Here is a 22,088-nt window from a genome sequence, read left to right as displayed (position 1 = left end):
TACCAAACATTTAAAAAGTTACAACATGCTGTAGTTATCTTACACGCTATTTCTACTTGACCCTTATACATAACTAATGCTGACATAGAGTATTTTAGAGTAATAAATAAATTTTACTCAACACCAAATTAATCACACTTTAGGTTGCCTGAATTTTTTTAAATGTTTGTCAATGACTTACTGATTAAAGTTATTTTTAAAAAAAATCCCTCTGCTAAGTGTACAGTATGCATTTTGCCTATACAGTAGTTGTCAGATTTTTTGGTTTATAGTATTTTCTTCTGTATTAGGTCATTGTTTTATATATTTTTATTGGACTTTATAAAAAAAGATAGAGTCAAAGTAGAGTCAAACTACAATATCACATTCATATTTGTTATTATTTTTACTATTAATGATATTTTTTAATGATTATTTGTGTGTATGTTTAATTATGTGGTGGAAATAGTTATCACGTGGAAAAACGTAACAACTTTGTAAATGCACGAAATCTTTGTTATTGCTTTTAAAATGAATTATAAAATTTATAAATTTGATAAAATACAATAATAGACTACATATAAGAAGTTGGGTGTTTTAGACTAATCATTATGTAAATATTTTGTTTTGAGCACAGCATGTCGTTTTCACAGCAGTAGCCTCATTAACATAATTGAGTGGGAGGAGCTTTAAGAGCGACCACCTCCCACTTGGGACGTTGCGTGATGACGTTTGTGGCAGGTGATTCAGCTCGCATCCTCTCGATGGATGCAATAAAAAAATCCTCTAGATGGATGCTGAGGCGAATTTGAGGGAGGGGCTGCTGTATCCTGCACAAATTCTCAAGACGGACAAAATCTCAGCGCAAAACCAGAATATTTAACGCGTAAACACCGTAAACGGGGACTTTGTAGCGTTTGGGTCAGTAATGTTTCTTCTTGGATCTGAAAAAGGATTTTTACTTTGTCATATTTGAGGACAGCAGCGTCTTGCGAATCGGACATTTTGTGCACCCCCATTTTGGTTTACAGTTCTGCAAAACAGCTTGGATTTCAACCCAAAGGGAAACGATTGGCACGATACACGCCACCAAAAATCATGGCATGGCCCTGTATCTCCAGAGCCTGCTGTATGGCTCGGTTTTGGAACCAGATGGACAAGGCCGACTTTGCGGTGCCTTTGGTTTTTACCAAGTACTCGGACGTGTCCGAAATGCAGCATCTTCACCTGCAGCAGCCCGCGCAAAAGCAGGTCGCCATAGAAACGCAGCCGCTTCAACACGATCACGACGCGGTGATCAAAGCACCTCCGGCCAAGGAGGAGATCGTCTCTGGATCTGTGATGCGCCAGGACTTCAAACACTGGAAAGTTCGTCCCGAGCCGAGCTGCAAGCCCAGGAACGAGTACCAATGTCCAGAGGTCCCTTTTAACAACGAGACCCAGTATCAAAAGGACTTCAAACCCTGGCCTATCCCTAAAAAGGGAGACCACCCATGGATTCCCAAACCCAGTCCGACCATCTCCATGCGCAATGACCGAACCCCTGACAGATCCAAATACACCAATGTGGAAATGGACAGTGGGGTGGAAAAAAGTGAGATTGCAGACAAAGTGCAGGAGAAGGAGATCCTGTCTAGTGGAAGAAAAAAGAAGCAGAATAAGAAAGTCACGGTGGTTTCTGAAAACAAACCTGGGGTGAAGTTGGAAGGGGAAGCCACCACTACAGAGGGGAAAGGGAGGGCAGCAGTGGATGCCCTTAATCGACAGATCAAACAGGAAGTTACGTCCGGAAGCTCCTACAGGTACAGATTATTACTGAATATTAGTGTAAAGCATTTTTAGAAAAAGCGAAATTTTCAAAAACACGTTGTCACATCCATTGAGGTGAATGTAAAAGTCACATGTAGAAAAACGTAAAGTTAATGGGGCCCAGGGCAGAAATTTTGGCATTATACTTAAGATGTTTTTTACTTTAAAAACACATTATTTTATTTTCTGTTTGCATCAGGATTTGTTATTTTACTTGGTCAGGGACACAACACTTATATTAACTTATATGCATATATTCACAAATACATTTTGGTAGCATTAGGTCTGTTGTGTCCTAGTGCTTGGATAAAATGTGATGTCATGATGCTCGAGGTTCTTCAAAAGCTCTGGATTAGTTTGACTTAATCTCATGTTTAGTTATGAGTTTAGGTTTGTTGCTTTGTCTTTTTTACAAAGCAGAGACAGAGCTTTATAAGAGTCAAAGACAAAGCTGATGAAACAGGATATCAAAAACTGATCCTCTTACAAGAGGCTTTAAAAATATATCACAGTGACAGTGTGATATTTTGTGTTCAGCCAGAGATATCACAGGTGTTCCTTGACAGGATACAGTTAGGAGAAAGTTGCAGATCAATAACCTCTGGTCTGCAGTTCATCTTTTTATAATTTTTTATTGGGGACCAAAAGACTGGGAAGGTGCATGACTGGACTTCTCCAATACAATTAATATACTGTTTTAGTCAGTGGGGGCCCGTGACTTCTTTTTTTCGAGGGGGCTCGATGCGAAGTTCATCACAACATGTATGTACAGTAGCCCGTCATGTGTGTGGTTCGTAATTTCAAAATATGTGTTCTGCATGTCGAGTGATCCTATGTGCATCATGTGTCTTGTCAAAGTAAGTGCCTGCTGCAGACGCGTCTAAAGGGTTTATGATAAAAGAGACGCTCGCGTTTGCCAGATACTCGAATAATATCATAATCAGAGTTTACTGTTAAGGGAGTGTCTTGTATTTTGTGAACGTGAGCGTCTCTTTTATCATAAACGTTTTTTACGTTTGTGCAGCAGGCACTTATTTTGACAAAACATGTGATGCACATGGTTCACATGACGCAACAAACACACATTTTAAAAACACGAGCAACATATGACCCTCCGAACACATATTTTGAATTTGCGCCCCTCGGATGAGCAGTCACGAGCCGCCACTGGTGTTAGTGTTTAGCTCCATATCTGAAACTTCCTTTTTAGCTGTCGTCGATAAGGCATCTTAACCATGAATGCATGCATATTTCACTGATACACATTTGGGTCTTTAGCGACCCAGAATCTTCCACCAATCTCTAAGCTTCCCCATAAGTATAAAACTGTCCTATGGCATCATTAAAGGAAAACACCACAGTTTTTTATATTTTACTATGTTCTTACCTCAACTTACCTCAAATGAATACATACCTATCTTTTTTCAATGCGTACACTTAATCTTTGTACAACGCATCGTGAATGTGTTAGCATTTAGCCTAGCCCCATTCATTCCTTAAGATCCAAACAGGGATGAATTTAGAAGCCACCAAACACTTCCATGCTTTCCCTATTTAAAGACAGTTATATGAGTAGTTAAACGAGTAAGTATGGATAAAAAATGAGAACTATATTGTATGGCGGAAGAGCACTTAGTTTGCAGCACTTCAACCTTGGGCGCAGGAAAGTTTTTTAGTTTATTAGTGATGCGCGGGTCGTCTCGTAATCGCGGGCCCCGCGGGTAACCCGCGGGTCAGGTTGAGGCGCGTAAAGAAATTGTAACTTTATTGCGGGGCGGGTCATTTAAAACAAAATAAAAAAAACATGTATGTTGCGTCTAATTCCCTGTAGCATATATTACATAATTGGGAGTATATATATATTTTATATTTTATAAGGTTCTTTGACAAGGTTAAATTACGTAGGCCTACGTGGCAACGTAACTTGGGCAACGTAGCTTGATATCCCCAAACCTTTGGCGTCACGTCACGGAAGCGCCAAGTAGCTCCCGCTGCCAGCCACAACAACAAAACAAACGGAGAAATAAAAGATGAAAGACGAGCTGCGGGAGAAATTAAAGTAGGGAATTCGTGAATAGATAATACAAACGCTGCTTTGTAAATGTTGAAAATGTTTATATTAAAGGGATAGTTCGGTCAAAAATGATATTAAACCCATAATTTACTCACCCCCAAGCTGTCCGAGTTGCATATGTCCATCGTTTTTCAGACAAACACATTTTCGGATATTTTATAAAATGTTTTAGATCTTTCAGTTGATGAAATGTAATGTTACGGGGTCCACCCATAGTCCACGACCTTCAAGTCCAAAAAAGTGCATCCATCCTTCACAAATTAAATCCAAACGGCTCCAGGATGATAAACAAAGGTTTTCTGAGGGTAATACGCGCGGTGTTGTTGTAGAAATATCCATATTTAAAACTTGATGATTAACGTAAATAAATACCTTCTGGTAGCGCCGCCATCTTAGACTCCTCTGTATTCAGGAGAGAGTATTAGCGTAGTGTACGCACTTTTCTTTGTGACGTATGACAAATTCGGAGGGCGGGGGCACAGAGCAGCAGCAGAGTAGCCTCCGTAGGCTGCGTAAGCTCTCATCCTGAATGCGGACGCGACTAAGATGATTTTATAAAATATCCGAAAATGTGTTTGTCTAAAAAACGATGGACATATGCAACTTGGACAGCTTGGGGGTGAGTAAATCATAGGGCTGGGTATCGATTCAGATGTTCCAGATCGATTCGATTTCGATTCACAAGCTATCAAATCGATTCGATTCCGATTCTCGATTAAATTTTCGATTCTGGTTCTCAGGTAGGTTTTTATACTCAATTCTCGATTCAACTCAATGAATATAGATTTAATACACATACTATATTAATAAAAAAGAACAGTGAACAGCAGTTTACAAGTGGGTAATTAATAAAAAGAAATTAAAAGCCACAACACGTTTTGCTTGCAAAATCTAAAATGCTTCCATTCCTCCGTTCAATGTTTGCGGAAATAAATATGAAAAAAAAATCGATTCTGCTCTTTGAGAATCGATTTTTAATCGACCACGTTTTAAAAATCGATTAATCGAAAAATCGATTTTTTTGCCAGCCCTAGTAAATCATGGGTTTAATATCATTTTTGGCCGAACTATCCCTTATTTATATGACCATGCTGGTTTCTATGGTTTATTCGCGTATGTTGTTGCCAGTTTACAGGGCGACCTAATGGCTGTTTCCGAGCACTTTTAGGCTGAAATAAAGCCAAATATTTCATAAAAGCGGGACCTGCGCATCACTAATAGGTATGTATTAATTTGTCTAAGTTGAGGTAAGAACATAGTAAAATATTGAAAAACGGTGGCGTTTACCTTTAACAAAAAAAAAAGATAAAATAAAGCATATGTTATTAGGTTTGGACAATTTATTTGTCATTCCATAAGTGGCGCTGTCCCGCTCACGGGACACCTAAGTTTACGTCAATATTTTCCATATAAATTTAATGTATATCACAACAAACTATATATTGTTGGAAAGGTCTAAGCCTCTAGAATACATATATCAACAGTGTTGTATAAAATAAATTATGTAGGGAGAGTAATTGATTCAATTTTAAAGAGAGTGCGCCTCAAAACATTTATATCCTGATAAATGTCACTGTCCCGCCAGCGGGACGCCAACATTTACTTCAGTGTTTTGCATGTGAATTCTTATCCAATCATGACAAACTATATATCATTTGAAAGCTCTAAGAGTGTAGATTTCAGTTCTTATCACTATTTTGGTAAAGGAATGACATAGTGAGAGCTATTTTCTAAAATGCCACAGGTATACAGGTGGGCCCACGTTGTTGTTATATATTTGTAACACTAATACCCTGTTCCAAACCTAAACAATCATGACAAACTATATATCACTGGAAAGCTCTAAGAGTGTAGTTTTCATATTGCATCACCATTTTGGGAAAATAATGATGTAGTGAGAGTCAGTTTCTAAAATGTCACACTGCCACAGTTGGACTCAATTTGTTTTTGCATATGTATAGCACTAATACCCTGTTCTAAACCTAAACAATCTTGACAAACCATATATTGTTGGAAAGCTCTAGGTGTGTAGTTTTCATATTTCATTGCCATTTTGGGAAAATTATGACGTAATGAGAGTCAGTTTCTAAAATGTCACGGGGCCACAGGTAGGCCTAATTTGTTTTGACGTATTTATAAGACTAAAACCCTACTCTAAACCTAAAAAATCATGACGAACTATATATCACTGGAAAGCTCTCAGAATGTAGTTTTCATATTTCAAGGTCATTTGATGATAGAAATAATGTAGTGACAGTTTTTAGTTACATGACCCCACCCCCCATAGGAATGCATATTAATTTTATATATTCATAATTCTAATATCTTATTATAAATCTTCAAAAATGTTGACAAACTATATATTGTTGGAAAGTTCTAAGAATGTAGTTTTCATATTTCAAAACATTTTTGCAGTAATAATAATGCAGTGATAGTAATTGAATAATTTGTGACAAGTGTATGCTGCAAACCGTTGACACCTAGTGGCAGTTGTTGGCAAAATCACTAAAAGTGTGACACACACCTCATTTTTTGTGATTTTAACTTGAAATTTGGATCAGAACTACTTGAGACTTATGGCTTCATGTTTGCATTATTATTTTTGTGAAACATTTACATTTTTATAATTTTATTTATAAAAATAATATGTTATGGAATTATTTTTATTTATTAAAACAAATGTAAACTGCTATAACAATTTAATTATTTAATATGTTCACCTCGTTTCACCTCTGTGAAATCCCCCAAAGTGTCTTCTTTAAAACAAGACCAAGATTAGGCTTCTAGACCAAAAAATGCCAGAGTAATATTAATTTGAAGATGTATATCACAATTTAACCCCCTCACTCTAAAGGTATTTGCGCCACCTAAGGGGTTAAAACAGATGCTACAAATATGCTCTAAAGCCGAAATTATTCCTTTTTATCATAATCATGAACTTATTTTATTATCTTTATCCCCCTTTCTTGTGCAATGCAGAAATTTATGGCTACTGTAACCGTTAAATCAATAAGTATAGCAGCAGAGAAAAACAGAGAGAGTTTTGCCTTACAGGGCAGTATTATAGCCCCAGTCTCATTTGGATTCAATTGAAGTTTAAAGTGAATGTCAGAAGGAATATGTGATGGTCTACAGCAGGAAGATGATGCCACAAGAAAAGGAAAACCTATTGATTTTATCTGAGCCCATCAGCAAAGGAGGGAGAGAGATAGAGAGAGGAGAGGCATCGGTCTGTAACTAGAAGAAGAAGTGACAAGAAAAAATCAAAATGCCTTTGTGCTTATTCACAAATCAACGAAGCAATTGTGAATCTAATTGTTTGCAGTACTTGTATGAATCAGTTTGACATTTGTAATTCATGCAAATGTGTGACTGTCTATTTTTAGTGCTTTCATGAGCTGGATTGTCAGTGCCAGATGACAGGTCACAACCAGAATAAATCAAAATAATCACGGTGTTGTTCCTGGATCAGTATAATAAAGTAAACATGCTTCTGTTGAATATCCCACTGCCCCAGAGTGCCACGTTTACCCATAATGCATCACTCTGGCATCCCACCACCACACAATTCTCTAGTGCCAGCATGTCACCATAGTGACAGGGTTGTTCACAAAAGCTCAATGCCTCGAGAGAATAAAAGGCGTGAACGTACACTATACAAGCTAATATTCAAATGACTTTCTTGGCGACAGGTTTAAATGTGGGAGTGAATTTTTATAAAACAAGCACATTATGCGAATGTATTACAGTAGCTGTCTGTAAATGTATTCAGTGGCTAATGGCTTTTATCAAGTGAATGATTTGACAGCTTGTACCAAGCACTCATTTACAATAAGTACACTAAGCTCATTGTTTCCAGCCTATTGTATATGCACAGCAACACCAGCATAGACTTTCACCGTCTTTATATTATTCTCATTCTTTTGCTTTCTCTATGTGTTTGTGTGGGTTGCTTTACCAATGCTGTATAAACCCTAGCTCCTATTTTCTAAATGCCGGCCCTCTCAGTGTTTTGCCCCCTGTGGCCTTGGATTTCTGTAGCTCCTGTTTTTCCAACTGTTCAAGCGCTCTGATGAAACTCCATTTGTCTTACGTAACAACCTCCTTTCTTTCTTTCTGTTTGCTTTTTGTCTCTTTCAGCAGACCGAAAGAGCTTCCTGTGAAATCACAACACACAGTATTATTGAATGATTCTCAAATAACCCGATTGGTGTTTTACCACAGCCATTTATTTGTCCAAAAACATGACATGAAAGAGGAGTATTGAGAAAGAATATTGACTTGGACAACTATGGCAACTGTGCTTTTATAATGTCTCATGCAAGTACTACCACAACATTTGTTTTGCGTTTCTGTGAGATTTTGCGTCACTTTGAAATTATTACTACATTTATCACGTGTGGTCTCACTGGCTATGTTTACATGCACACAATTTTGTCAATCCGACTGAATTTTATCCGTACAGTACAGTTTCCTACTCCCTAAACATTGCAATCTGATTAAAGTTTACATGTACATTCTATATAATCCGAACCAAACTTCTGCACAGCCAGAGTTGCCAGATTTGCGTATCAAAACCATCCCAATGGACATTTAAAATTAGCCTAAAAGCATCTAATCAAAGTAATCTTTTCATTTTTAACCTTCAGAAAAAAATCAACAGTGTTGGGAAAGTTACTTCCAAAGCGTAATACATTATATATTACAAATTACTGTCATTTGAAAGTAATTAGTTACATTACAATATTACTGACTCTGAACTGTAATGAGTTACACTACTTTTGCGTTACTTTTGAGTTACTTTCATCAAAATAACTGAAGTATGACGTGGCATTATAAAATGTTAAAATGTAGTTTATCGATGCTTATAAAAAAGTTATGTGTTGGCCCTTGAGTTCACTGTGAAGACTTATGGCAAAATACAGTAACAATGACTGTCAGAGTCATAAACATAGACAAATGATCTGGTAATAGTGGGTTGACACAACTTATCAAAAAGTGCTATTGGAGGATCAGGCCTCAAGGAATACAGCTCATTTCAGTACAATATAAGGATTACTTTTAGACTAACATATAAAACATAGACAAACAGAGGAACACTGCTTTTTTGCCAAACAATAAATATAGGTTCCCATACAAAGGCTGGTAAAAACTTTAAACAGTCATGTTTAAATGTACTATTTAGATAACCATGTTTAAGTCTACACTACGTTGTAGTTTTGGTTGCTGTTTGTTATAAAACTGTAGATAGCATAGTAATAGCCTAGCAATCTATTATGTATATGGACTGTAACCATAGCAACGTTAGCTTACCTTGTCATTGCTGGTGTGATATGGATTTTACTGGCAAGATTTCTAAAAGTCTCTTTACTTCTGAGGTTCAAGCAGCATGGGAGAACGATAGAAACTTTCTGTTGCTTTTACTTAGTGCTCGTATTTGCAGTGTTATGCGTGTGCGACGCTACCGGACCTGATTGCGACCACTTTAGTCAATGCTTATACAGCCGACTTCCCAGATTCGGCTCTTTAAGAAACGCGTCTATCTTAAAGCGCACCGCGTCCAAATCGCATTTTAAATACAAAATTAAAGTAAAAATGAACATGCTGCATACAACATCAGGAAACGGCCATACGCTGCGTCCCAAACCGCCTACTTCCATTCTATATAGTAGGCAAAGAGTAAGAGAAGTAGTGCTTTTCGCCTACTATATAGTATGGAAGTATGCAGTTTGGGACGCAGCCTATTTTACCCGCAGATTTTTCCTGTGTGGATGCTGGTCGCGCGCATTGGTCAAAAATAAAAAAATAAAAATAACACGGTCTTTTTTTGAAATGCATTTGTAACGTGCGCGTTACTAAGACTGTAACGAGTAAAATATTACCAAAATTGTATTAGTAATGCGTTATATTACTGCGTTACAGCAAAAACTAATATATTACTGTAATATATTATATTTTGTAATGCGTTACTCCCAACACTGAAAATCAACTCCCTAAAACAGTTTAAAGGGTAGCCCAATTCTAAACTCAAAAAAGCAGAGGACTTGGCAACGCCACGCTGCAGACAGCATCTCTCATCTAGTTCAGGCTTTATCTTTGGACAAAAGTCAAAGCTGAGTTGGTGAAAGTTGTTTCTAATAAGTTTTCACATATAGGTCATGAAAACACAATTTTCGAAAAGCATTTTCGAACGCTATTTTATTGCTTTATGAAATGAAAGTACACATGAACACTACAAAATGTACAGCGCTTGACCCCTTACCTTAATATTGCGTATTACCATCGCCTTGCTTTTGTGTGTTTCTGTGATGAAAATCATACGTAAATATAAGGTAAACTTAAGACGTGAACTTGAGCACAATTGTTCTGCGTATGTGCACAATGTATTTTTGCATCCGATTGAGAAAATACTACGATTCATGCGTACTTGACATGAGTACTTTGAGTACTTTTACATGAGTACTTTTATCTGGATGATCGGATCACAGATCGTACTACACCTCCCCTTTTAATACGATTGAAATTTGCATCCAATTGACCTCAATCGTATTGATTAAAGTGTTTACATGAAGGTTTTTAATACGATTGAGCCATCAATACAATTAATAGCAGATTATTTGGTTGCATTTAAAATCGTATAAGATGTAAAAATTGTCCAGTGTGTCCCAGGCCTTTGCTCTGGTTTAATTACACAGAATGTATGCTGAATTAATGTATATTTATAAAATGTCATAAAACTGGGGCCCCCTGGCACCATCTCACACCTCCCAGTTTGAGGACCACTGCTGTATGCCAAGTATACTTACATTTTATCAGTGTTTGTGTTTTCTGGGAGTCGAACCCACAATCGTTTGCACTGCTTATGCAATGCTCTGTTAAGCTGCAGGAACTTAATAGTTATGAATTATTGTAAGGTTGGAATTTTATGTCTGATTCATTTGTTTGTAAAGTTAAAGGTTTCTTGTCTTCTTGTGCAGAGAGGCATTGATTTCATTCGTATTATTCACACAAGCTAAAGCATCGAGTAATTGATCTAATGGGATGACAATGTTTGACCATGCCTGCCTTCTTCCTTCCTGTCCTGTCAGTTCTAATCAATACAGTCTGCCTTACTGTAATATTACAGAGCGAGCGAGAGAGAGAGAGAAAGAGAGAGGGTTTGGGAGAAAGCTTCTGTCCCACAGTAAAGAATTAAAATAAAATGCCTTTGTAAAAAAAAAACATGTGCATGTAGATGCGTGTTAGATACTGCAGCTGTGCAGCAGTAGTTGCATGCTGGGTAATCTGCAGTGCATATACCTATGGAGTATGTATCATTTGTCTGTGACAATTCTGTAAGTAAAGTCTCATTATTCATCCTATAGGGGTGGTCATTGCCTGAGGAAGGCAAACTGCTAGATCTGCTGGGTGTTGTGGAAAATCTCTGCATTGCCGCAATAAAAGGCTTTGTCAGATGTATCTACGGGATATTGCAGGACTAAACCATTATTATATTCAGTCATTGTTGTACATTATTGTGTTTATTTATCGTAAATTAACCCATACAACATTGCACTTGCATTCACATCTATCTTATTTAATCAAGTTCAGTTTTCAATACCGTAATAATCTCCGTAACGCCTGATTTTTTAACTTTTTATTGGAAATTTTCACAGCGGACTTAATAATATCAACATTATCTTCACTCCTTCATGTTAGGACTGAGTTTCAAGCCTACACAGATGTGAAGCCCGTGAAGCTTGTCAGGGCCAAGTCCCAGTATCTGCCTCCCGATAGGAAGACTAATCTGGAAACCAGCTACAGCTCCACCTACAGGGGATACCAGTCCAAACCGGAGCCCGATGACAACAAGGCCGTGGACCGAAGAAGGATACGTTCACTGTACCATGAACCTTACAGAGAGTCCAGTAAGGTACAAACCTGATTTGATCTTTTTAAGTGTGTACCCCTGGTACAAAATCAATTGTTGGGCTCAGTAGCTTGATGATGTCAGCAATTGATGCGATTAGCTGTTGGAAAACAACACAAGAAGATTTTTGTAGTCCTCAGCGATACTTTTTCCAAATAGATTGATTAACATTGGCCTCAGACTAACTGTACGTGCCTTGGTCTTAGTGAATCAGCATAGATGTTTGACTTTGCATCTAAGTTAAAGGTGCAGTGTGGGACTTGGAGGAGATGGACCTTTTGACAGAAATGCAATATAATATACATAACTATATAAGCAGTGGTGTATAAAGACCTTACATAATGAACTGTATTGTTTTTATTACCTTAGAATGGTACACTGCGAGTCTCCTTACATGGTAGTCACCGGCATGTTTCTAAAGAAACACGATTTCGTCTTTGCAATCTTTCATTAAAAAATGTACGAATTATTTTGCTTCTAAACCAACTTTCCATTTCGGATGACATCACTAAGGTCTCTCTCTTCCAACCAACATATCATATTTAATCTAGAAATACGTCACTTTAGTAAGTAAAATTAGTTTTAAAGGGACACTCCAATTTATAAAAAAATATGCACATTTTTCAGCTCCCCTAGAGTTAAACATTTGATTTTTTTACAGTTTTGGAATCCATTCAGCTGATCTCCGGGTCTGGCGGTATCACTTTTAGCACAGCTTAGCGCAATCCATTGAATCTGATTAGACCATTAGCATCACGGTAAAAATATCCGTGCATGAAAATAGTCCCCTTGGTAACTTTCAATAGCAGGGGACTATTTTCGGGCACTGCGTAATATCATTGTGCCTCCTGCTGCCATGTTACGGCAGCAATGTCCTTGATTATTACACCAGAATGAGAGTATAGTTCCTAGTCATATCTGCCTAGAAAATGGCAACTTTTAATTTTCTGTCGGTCTTAGTACACGATGTAACTACACAAGAGTCACGTTTTAAATAACTCTTTGGTTATTTTTTAGCGCAATGCTAATGGTCTAATCAGATTCAATGGATTATGCTAAGTTATGCTAAAATGGTACCGCCAGACCCGGAGATCAGCTGAAAGGATACCAAAATGGTAAAAATCAAATGTTTAACTCTAGGGGAGCTGGAAAATGAGCATATTTTTCACAAAAAGTGGAGTGTCCCCTTAAATGACTTTCATGTTGTGTTGTGCAGGTGGAGAGAACTCCAAGTCTTCCTCGCTCCAAACCCAAAAAGAGCACTTCCACATCGGCCAAGCCTGGCAAACCGCTGAAGAAGTCCAAGGAGAAGCAGGCAACGTCAGTGCGCGGTTCGAAGAAGAAGACTTCCGAGAACCAGCCGGAGAGCAGACCGACGCAGGGCGACAAGGAGAAAAGTAAAGAGACCAACAACAAACTGGCTGAGGCGAAAGAGTAAAATTGCACTTCTTCTCTCATTTAATTCCTTCCTGAAAGATTGAACGAAGGCTGCAAAATGATTTAATAAGAGGTTCTCATTCTTTAACACTTCTGTCTATTCTGACCCCACCTCCATCTTTATCTCTCTCTCTTTCTCTCTCTTCCTATAATCCATGTTTCTCTATCACTCTCTCTATATCTCTTACTTACTCTCAGCCACTCACTCATTTTGAGCGAAGATGTTTTTTAAGGGATGGATTTGATGTTTTTTCTTCTCTTTTTGCCTCGCGTCGAGTCCGTTCGCGCCAGTTATATCAAAGCGTTTGCATTTACTATGGCTCCACCTACTCTCCTCATCTCCACGGCAAGGTTTCCATGGCAACCACTTCAGTGGATGCTCTCATCTTGCATGGAGCCATTGGCTAGTGGCTCTGTATGTTTCACCCATCATCAGATGCACAGACTGGTGCTTTTCATTTATCAAGGGTTTTTTTTATTAAACCTGAATCATCTAATCAAATAAATCTTTTAATGTCATGTTCATGTAAATTAGGCAATGCATATTGTCTGATATAGGTCAAAAAGGGAATTTCCAAGACAAAACTCTTTGATAAATGTGCAGCTTATGATAATGTATTTTTTTTTTTGCTTTGCTTGATTCATGTTGTCATTTTATTGATCAAACAGCCCAAAAGTGATATGTTATGATCTTAGATCACACTGTTGCTGTGTAGATCTTATTTGGTTTGTTTTTGCTCATTTTTGAGAACCATTTAATATCATTAAAATGATGAGAAATCATTATAGAAACATAATATCTCCCGAAAGACATTGTTGAAGTTCATACAATAATTTGCCTAGCTGGATTACTGTAACAGTATCACATTATGGGAAACATTATATATTGTCTTCAGATAGAATAGGATTTAAATGTTCACTGTGATGCACAAGCAAACCTGTAGAAAATGTTATAACTACACTATAAACTAAATGTTGTTTTTGTAAATTTGGTATGGTTTTAAGGTTTCAGTGGGCTTTACTCCCAACACACATCACAAGAAGAGCTACCAAATTTATCATGTTTCACCCACATACACAGTGAAATGCACCATCCCCCCTAAAGGAGGTCCCTAAGGTACACAGATGGAGGATCCCAAAAGTGCATAGAGAACTCAAAAGGTCAATAGATTAGACAGCATTAAAATCAAGGGCCTTGAATGCACACGCAATGTATGAATTATTTATGACTTTCCCTTGAGTGTCTCTTGCTTTGTTTTGCTTCTGCATCCCGTCTGTTGTCCAATAACTGCTATGAACTGTATTCCTGACTAATTGCTTTATTTATTATCATGTGTTCCTTGATGGTCTGGTAAGTCGAATGCAGTCTTGTTTGTTTATCCTGTTTGCGTTCATCTGCTGCATGATTTCATCATCTTTATGAATATTTAAAGATTCGTCCCATAAGGCCTTCTTCCAAAACACATTTATTTTATTTCTTCTGACTTCAAATTTAAGTGTAAGTTGACTAAGAATACTGATATATGTAGATGCATATATTGGCCTTTACAAATACATGTTTTGGATATAGCCTGATCAGGCCTGTTGTAATGACACATAATCATTGCTTCATTTATCATGCATGTGACATGATGCAGATTTTATGGACGATCTTAAGATGTTGGTAGTTCACAGGACTAAATGGCATCTTAGTATCTTAACGTCTTCATCTGCTGGCATTACTGGAGTTTAGTGTGTATAATCATGCTTTGTGTTGTTTTTATCATGGACCACCCCTCTACAAGTCCTCTCTCTGTCTCTGGTCTCATTTGTTGCGGTCTTCTCCATTTTCAGTACAGTATGTGAGAAGTATGTGATCTCATTGTGCTGTTGTTTGCACGATCAGTGCACAGTACGCTGTGATCCAGAGCCAGATTGAATATATGGACAGATTTTAAATGTATTCTCAAAGGACTCATTGTGCAAAAGTAGATTTTTATTATTATTTAATATTTTAATTTGTGTTTTGTCACGTTTAAAAAAATGCTGACTCAGACATTGAACCCCACTGTATTTAAATGTCAGTCATAAATCAAATACATCAAAAGCAAACAATAATATATATATATATATATATATATATATATATATATATATATATATACACACATAAATACACACACACTATCGGTCAAAAGTTTTGAAACACTTATTCTTTATATCTACATTAGAATAATAATAAACTCATATAAACTATGGCATAACACAAATGTAACTGAGAATTTTGTTGTGACTAAAAGCATTCAAAATAAATTCAAAACTCTTATATTTTATTATTTGAAGTGCAGTCATCTTTGCCTAGAAATTTCGAAACCACACTCGTGTCATTTTATCAAAGAAGCTTTTCGAAGTTTTACCTTAGGATGAATTTTAAGAATATTGAAGGAGTTCACATTTAATCTCGGCTCTTATTGGTTGCTTTTTCTTCAATATTTAGTTTTATGGGGCATACACACCAAACGCGAGTTGAACGATTTGCGCGAGTAGATTACATACAAAGTCAATGCAAAGACGCGTAATCGGGTGGTGCGACTGCTGCGAAAACACACACTATTAACCTCAAAATATTCAACTCAAACGAAAAATTAGCATAACACAAAGTTAAATCCAGCGATTAATCTAGAGCTAGCAACGCGATGCAACGTGTTTGGTGTGTACGTACACCATCCACGGCACAGGCGTCAAGCACGAGTGATTTCAATGTAAAGACGCATTTAGTGCAATGCAGTATGTGCGAATCCGCCTCATTCGGAAAATCACGCCTGAAAATCAAGAGCTTGCTCTAGTAGTGAGGTGATTTCAGGAAGCCGAGTCGCAGAAGCCCCTCCCATGAAGCGAATTTCCACGTGAATTTCTTGAATGACTAGAATTTTACGCAAGTAAACTCTATCTGTGGGTTCACACCAGACGTGTTTGAGGCATCAAATTTGCGTCTACCGCTTGCTTCCTGTATTCACGTCATTACTAGAGCAAGCTCCTGATTGGTTAACGTGGGGCGTTTTTCCGCAAAAGTTCAAATTTTTTAACTCAATTTTTCAAGGCGTCTTTACATTGACTTAAAATTGAAATCACTCACGCTTCACGCCTCTACAGCGTCTGGTGTGAACGCGGCATAAATGTTCAAGCATCCAACAACGTGTGAAAAGCGCGTTTTTGCCGCCTCTACCGCGTTTGGTGTGAATCCAGCATAAGTCATCTATTTTTTTAACTTAAGGTAATAACAGAAATTAATTTGTTTGACACAGGTATATCTTTGGCTACGAAAGTCATTTCAAGTATTTAACCATACACTTTCAGATTAAACGTTTTTTTTAAGATCATTGTTAACATTTCAGTCAAGTGTTTCAAAACTTTTGACCGGTAGTGTATATAGGAGGTACACTCTCAGAAAAAAAGGTACAAAAGCTGTCACCTGCACGGCTTTAAAAAGGTGCTAATATGTACCATTTATGTAACTTTGATCTACTATGCACCCTTTAGTGTACTTTTTGAGAGGGTACCACCCCAGTAAGATCTTTTGTACCCTTTTCTGGCAGTGTATTATATAAATGTGGCTTTATGAAAATATATAATGCATACATACAACTTGCAAAAGTAAAAAAAGTGTTCCTGGGAGCTCAATGTGTTAGCAGCACAGAGGTCATCCCAGGGAACACACATCTTGATAAAGTATAGCTTGAATGCACTGCAAGTCGCTTTGGATAAAAGCATCTGCTAATGCATAAATGTAAAAAAAACTTTATTGTCTAATGTAATGTAAACACTGATTTGAATTGAAATAAATGTGGCAGTATAGTTTATCAGTCTGGCTTTCGAACAACTGCTGTGCTCTGATGTCTACTGCAGATGTCTATACTGCACCACAGGGTGAGGGCCTTTTCTTGTATTTTGCAGCCTTTGGTGACTATGCTTAGTGTAACATGGGGATTAAAGGAAGAGGTCTGGGGAGACAGAGATGGCTAGTGGGGTTGTACATGTCTAGCGAATGTGTGTGCGTGTGTGTTTGTGCTTAGCACAGGTGCTATCTATAGTCCATGCATTCTGAATAGAGAGAAAAATATAATGTCATGTGAAGGGGCCTCAGAATGAACTGTGATGATGTTAATTGTGATTTCTCTCTCTGCTTGCTCATATTTATTGAAATTAATAAATGCAAACGCAGAAACCGAGGTGTCATGCTTCATTTTGTTTAAGATGTTAGAGGGTTTGTGGACTCAATGGTAGGCGCATCTCCTCTCGTCTGTCTGTCTGTCTGTTATTGTTGCATCCACATGGAAGAGAACTATTGCCATGCTTTTGGACCGTTTGGTTTTTGAGTTGGCGAATCTTATGTTTTGTGTGATGGGCTGTGGAACAGATTCAAGCATCTTTTAATTGTCAGACTGGACATTTTTATACATATATAGTATATACTTTGTATTTGGGAAGTTCAGATGCCAAACCCTCTAAGTGCGTCTGACATGTTTTCTTGTCAATGAGCATTTTTTATTAGGCTCTTATGTTTCGGTTTAGTAGTTTCACTTTAATGGCAATAAAAAGATATTAGTCTTTTTATTAGTATTTAACAAATTTTACTTTGCAACAAAACCCTCTAAGTTCATGCAAGCTTTTCTTCACTTAGAAAACAGTTGCTAAGATGCAACAAGAAACATTGCAAATGATGAAAGTCAGAATGAAAAAATGAACCAAACATTAGGAGGCGCTGTGATGCATGACACTGCCACATTCGGGTTGTATTCAGGTCCAAGCACTCACGAGGGACCCAAGTTCGAAGCGTCATTTTGCGTGCCATCGCCGTCTTTTATCTTCCGTGCACTTAGAGGACTTTGCTGAAAAATGTGCCAACAAGGCAGCATTTCTGAGTGGCCTGAGGCTGGGATTAAGCAGATTTGAAGCAAAAGTATTTAAAAAAAAGTATTGTAATAGGCCACAGAACGTTCTGAGAGCATTCATTTAATATCATTATCTCATTTTTGATGGAGGTGGCTTTAGAGGCTTTTGCATTTGAACTCCTCATATGTACCTTACATATTTTAGCTTAAACAAATAGCTTATGTGCAAAGAGATAAAAGATGCAAGTGTCCTATTCGTGGTCCATGTATCATATTGAATATTGAAGAACCTTCTTGAATGGACTCAAATAGTCCTTTAGTGTTTGTTACTTAGTTTAAAATGTATGATTTATTAACTGAATCAACAAAATTGGGTTTAAGTAAAAATAATTTTGTGATTTTGGCGTAGAAGGAATAGTTCACCCTAAAATGAAAATTCATCATTTACTCGCCCTCACGTCGCTCCAAACCTGCATGACTTTATTTCTTTGCAACACAAATGTGTTATAAAAAAGTAAAACACCACCACAGACGTTTTTCAATATTTTACCATGTTCTTACCTCAACTTAGATGAATTAATACATACATATCTTTTTTCAATGCGTGCACTTTTAATCTTTGTAGAGCGCTTCTTGAATGTGTTAGCATTTAGCCTAGCCCCATTCATTCCTATGGCTCCAACCAAAAGTTTTATTTTGTGCCACCATACTTACTCGTGTAACTATGTCTTTAAATAGGGAAAACATGGAAGTGTTTGGTGGCTTCTAAATTCATTCCTGTTTGGAGCCATAAGAATGAATGGCGCTAGGCTAAATGCTAACACATTTACGAGGCGCTGTACAAAGATTGAAAAGAGATAGGTATGTATTAATTTGCCAAAGTTGAGGTAAAAATATAGTAAAATATTGAAAACGGTGGTGTTCAATTTACGATATGCTTTTGCATGAAAAATTCAGCCTTGCTTTGTGTTTCACTGAAAAAGACGATCATATAGATTTGGAACGAAATGAGAATGGGCGAATTTGGGAGTAAACGATTCCTTCATATCCTTCATAATGTCTATAGCTAATAAGTGGTCTTGTCATTCGTTTGAAGGGTTATGCTAAAACAGTACCACTACATTCAGCTCAGTCAGCCCATCCGTGATATTGGTTGGGTGCAGACACTAAAGCAACATCTGTGGCGCTGTGCCCTGCCTGATCCAAGGTAATATTCACCTGAGATTAGTAAAACTTCTCTACGCCTTCATCCGTACTTCAACAGCACAATTCTTTTATTTCCTATATAAGTGAACATTGTGGTGATATCTTTGCTAGTGCTTCATATAAATTGGGCAGATAGTATGTGTTCAGTGTAATCCATCATTTGATTTGCTCCCATATGTATTCTCTTCCATATGGAAAGTGTTGAACAGGGTGTACCAAAAAAATGGTGCTAAATAGTACTTAAAAAATTGTAATCATAGGTGAACCATTTTTAGCACATAGCACCTCTGAAGAACCATTTATGGTTCAACATACTACAATATGGGTCTACGCAGGTTCTAGATAGGTGCAGTTTAGCACAAAAATGATTCCCTTATGATTACACAACCAGTAAACCACTTTTATTGCCATTTAGCACCTTTTTTAGATTGTGTGTTGTGTAAATGTTGTTTCTCATATATTTTCTTGAGAAGATGAATTATCCACGTGTATTTTATACTTGCATGTTTTGTTTTATTGTGGACTTCCATCACACATGTGTGTTATTGTTGTTATACTGTGCCTCTTATCATTATCATATTTGGACACCACTTTTATAGCAAATGTTATATTTACGCAGAGGTACCATTAATCTATTTAGAGTGAACTTTAAATGTCACACATATGCTTCTCACTTTATTCAGGAGATTAATGACTTTGAATTGGCTGATAATTAAAGTCCATGTAAAGTCAGATTATAAGTGTGCTCTCAATTTGTCACACCACGGGACAATGTGTTATTAACCACCCAGTCAAATTTAAATGATAAAAACCGCTGAGGAAATAAAATAAGCTATCAAAATCTTAAAACAGGCAGGATTCTCTGCTCTTAAACACTAGGGGCGTGTCTGCCGTCGGCACTGAAACCACGCCCACTCGGCGGTCTTTTCAACTTTCGAATACGCTATAATCTGAATAGATTGTGTTGGGGTGGGGCTAAAACAGTGGCATGATGACACACTGGAGCCACAAATTATGGCCACGCTCCAACATAATCAAGGCCGCCGAGTGGGCGTGGTTTCAGTACCGACAGCGGATTCAGTCTTTGTTATGTGTTTCAACAATACATTTTTAACATTTATAATGTATTTAGAAACTCTGAAATGACTTTACACGGACTTGTAAAGCTTGTAAAGTTTTTAAACGGCACATTATGTACTTGTGCACTGGTGTGTCATTGTTATCTCGTCATGTTTTCATTTACTAGACTTTTCCTTTGAACAGCCTGAGACCACAGTCATAATTTATCTGATTTGTTGGATGTGTTATAAATAAAATGGGATTCAAAAGTCTGAGACTATTAGTGAAAATAATTTAATACAAATATAATTAAAAGTATTGGCATGTCAACTTTTTATTTTTACAGGCATTTAATATAAAAGCAAGCCCATGATCCCTGATATTCAAAAAGGATTTATGTGTGCCTCAATGTACAATAACAAATAAGAATTCCAGAAGTATTTGTTCTTCATTTTACAGTATAAACTTTACTTTTTAAAATTTTACAATCATTTTTAAGTCAAGAATATTGTTTGTATATTTCCAGGTTCAAATGAAAAAAAAAAAAATGATTTCAGACTTTTAGACCCCAGTTTATCATATCCATATTGATATTTAAGCATTATCACTTACATTGGGCTTACTATAAATAAAATGTCTGGGTTACTTTCAACCCAGCATTGGGTCAAAATGGACAAACCGGGTACATACCAATGTTGTTTTTTGTAAGGTTTGTTTGTGAAATATGTAAATGTCCTAATATATCTAAGGCCTTATAGTCCTGGATTAATCTAAACCTGTCTGGGAAACTGCCCCACATTGATTATATTTGACCCAACAATGGGTTAAAACAACCCAGCATAGGTTAAATGTGTCCGTTTTTGACCCAGTGCTGGGTTGAAAATAACCCAGCATATTTTAGAGTGAATATTTGACTCTGAAAAGTGAACGATGGTCTCAGAATGCTCAAAGCATCATTTATTTTAGTGTGCACTATTTATCTGATTAAACACCTCATGTTGTGTCTCTATGTCTTTCTCTCTCTTTCTGTCTTCCTTCTGCTCCTCCTTTGGCAATCGTAACACTGTGCCGCCCACTAGTGAATCTGAGTCTGGCCTCGGACGAGTCAGCGATTATTATTCCGAGGGTACCTCTGGAGGAGAACCACTGGTGGAACGACCAGAACCACGGAGCCGGGGAGTAGTTCGATTCGCTCCAGATGTCAAGTACTGACAAGAAGCACAAAGCCGTAAACAAGAAAGGAAGGGAGGCAGCTATAGACAGAATTATACTCTAATTAACGATATTTCGAGAAATATTTTTGCAGAGCGACCTATGGGTAGAATTAAAGTACTGTATGTATATAGGCCTACTACTGTATGTTGACTATTAAGATTAAATTGTGAGCTTCCAAATGAATGAAAAATACTGTACCTGCGCCCCAAGACTGTTTGCAACATTTGAAATGGTGCTATACATTTTCTGTTTCATGCACTTTCTTTTCCATGATCATTGAGATTAGCAAACTTCACATATTACGTGCTTCACTCTTAAAAATAAAGGTTCTTTAAAGGATCTTTGTCGAAGTGTATGTTTAATGTAGTGGGGAAAAAAGATTATTTACAATATAAAAGAGTTTTTCATACTCAATATTATGTGTAACATTTTTAGAAATTTTTCTCGATTAGTAGAGCATTGTGTAAGCAGCATACAGGTCACACAAAGGGTTTAAGCCCCATGGAAAACACATATTGATATACATGTA

General features: G+C 37.1%; 1 protein-coding gene across 5 annotated transcripts; it reads left to right on the top strand.

Moving 5' to 3' along the window:
• Window positions 1–723: 723 nt before the first annotated feature.
• Window positions 724–22,054, top strand: map6a (microtubule-associated protein 6a). 5 transcript variants are annotated; one of them, XM_065259692.2, is made up of 5 exons: window positions 724–1,781; window positions 11,561–11,774; window positions 12,988–13,205; window positions 19,176–19,286; window positions 21,424–22,054. In XM_065259692.2, exons 1-5 carry the CDS (start codon window positions 1,078–1,080, stop codon window positions 21,554–21,556), a joined length of 1,380 nt encoding a protein of 459 aa, XP_065115764.1. In that variant the 5' UTR covers window positions 724–1,077; the 3' UTR covers window positions 21,557–22,054. The 5 variants fall into 5 exon arrangements, with proteins under 5 accessions (XP_065115764.1, XP_065115770.1, XP_065115769.1 ...); XM_065259698.2 differs by lacking the exon at window positions 19,176–19,286 and having other exon boundaries at window positions 726–1,781; window positions 12,988–13,168; XM_065259697.2 differs by lacking the exon at window positions 19,176–19,286 and having other exon boundaries at window positions 726–1,781; window positions 21,424–22,053.
• The last annotated feature ends 34 nt before the right edge of the window (window positions 22,055–22,088 follow it).

Source organism: Paramisgurnus dabryanus, chromosome 10 (genome assembly GCF_030506205.2).
Source record: "Paramisgurnus dabryanus chromosome 10, PD_genome_1.1, whole genome shotgun sequence".
Classification (NCBI taxonomy): domain Eukaryota; kingdom Metazoa; phylum Chordata; class Actinopteri; order Cypriniformes; family Cobitidae; genus Paramisgurnus; species Paramisgurnus dabryanus.
Note: the sequence above shows the minus strand (reverse complement) of the source record. Positions and strands in the feature narration are given on the sequence as shown.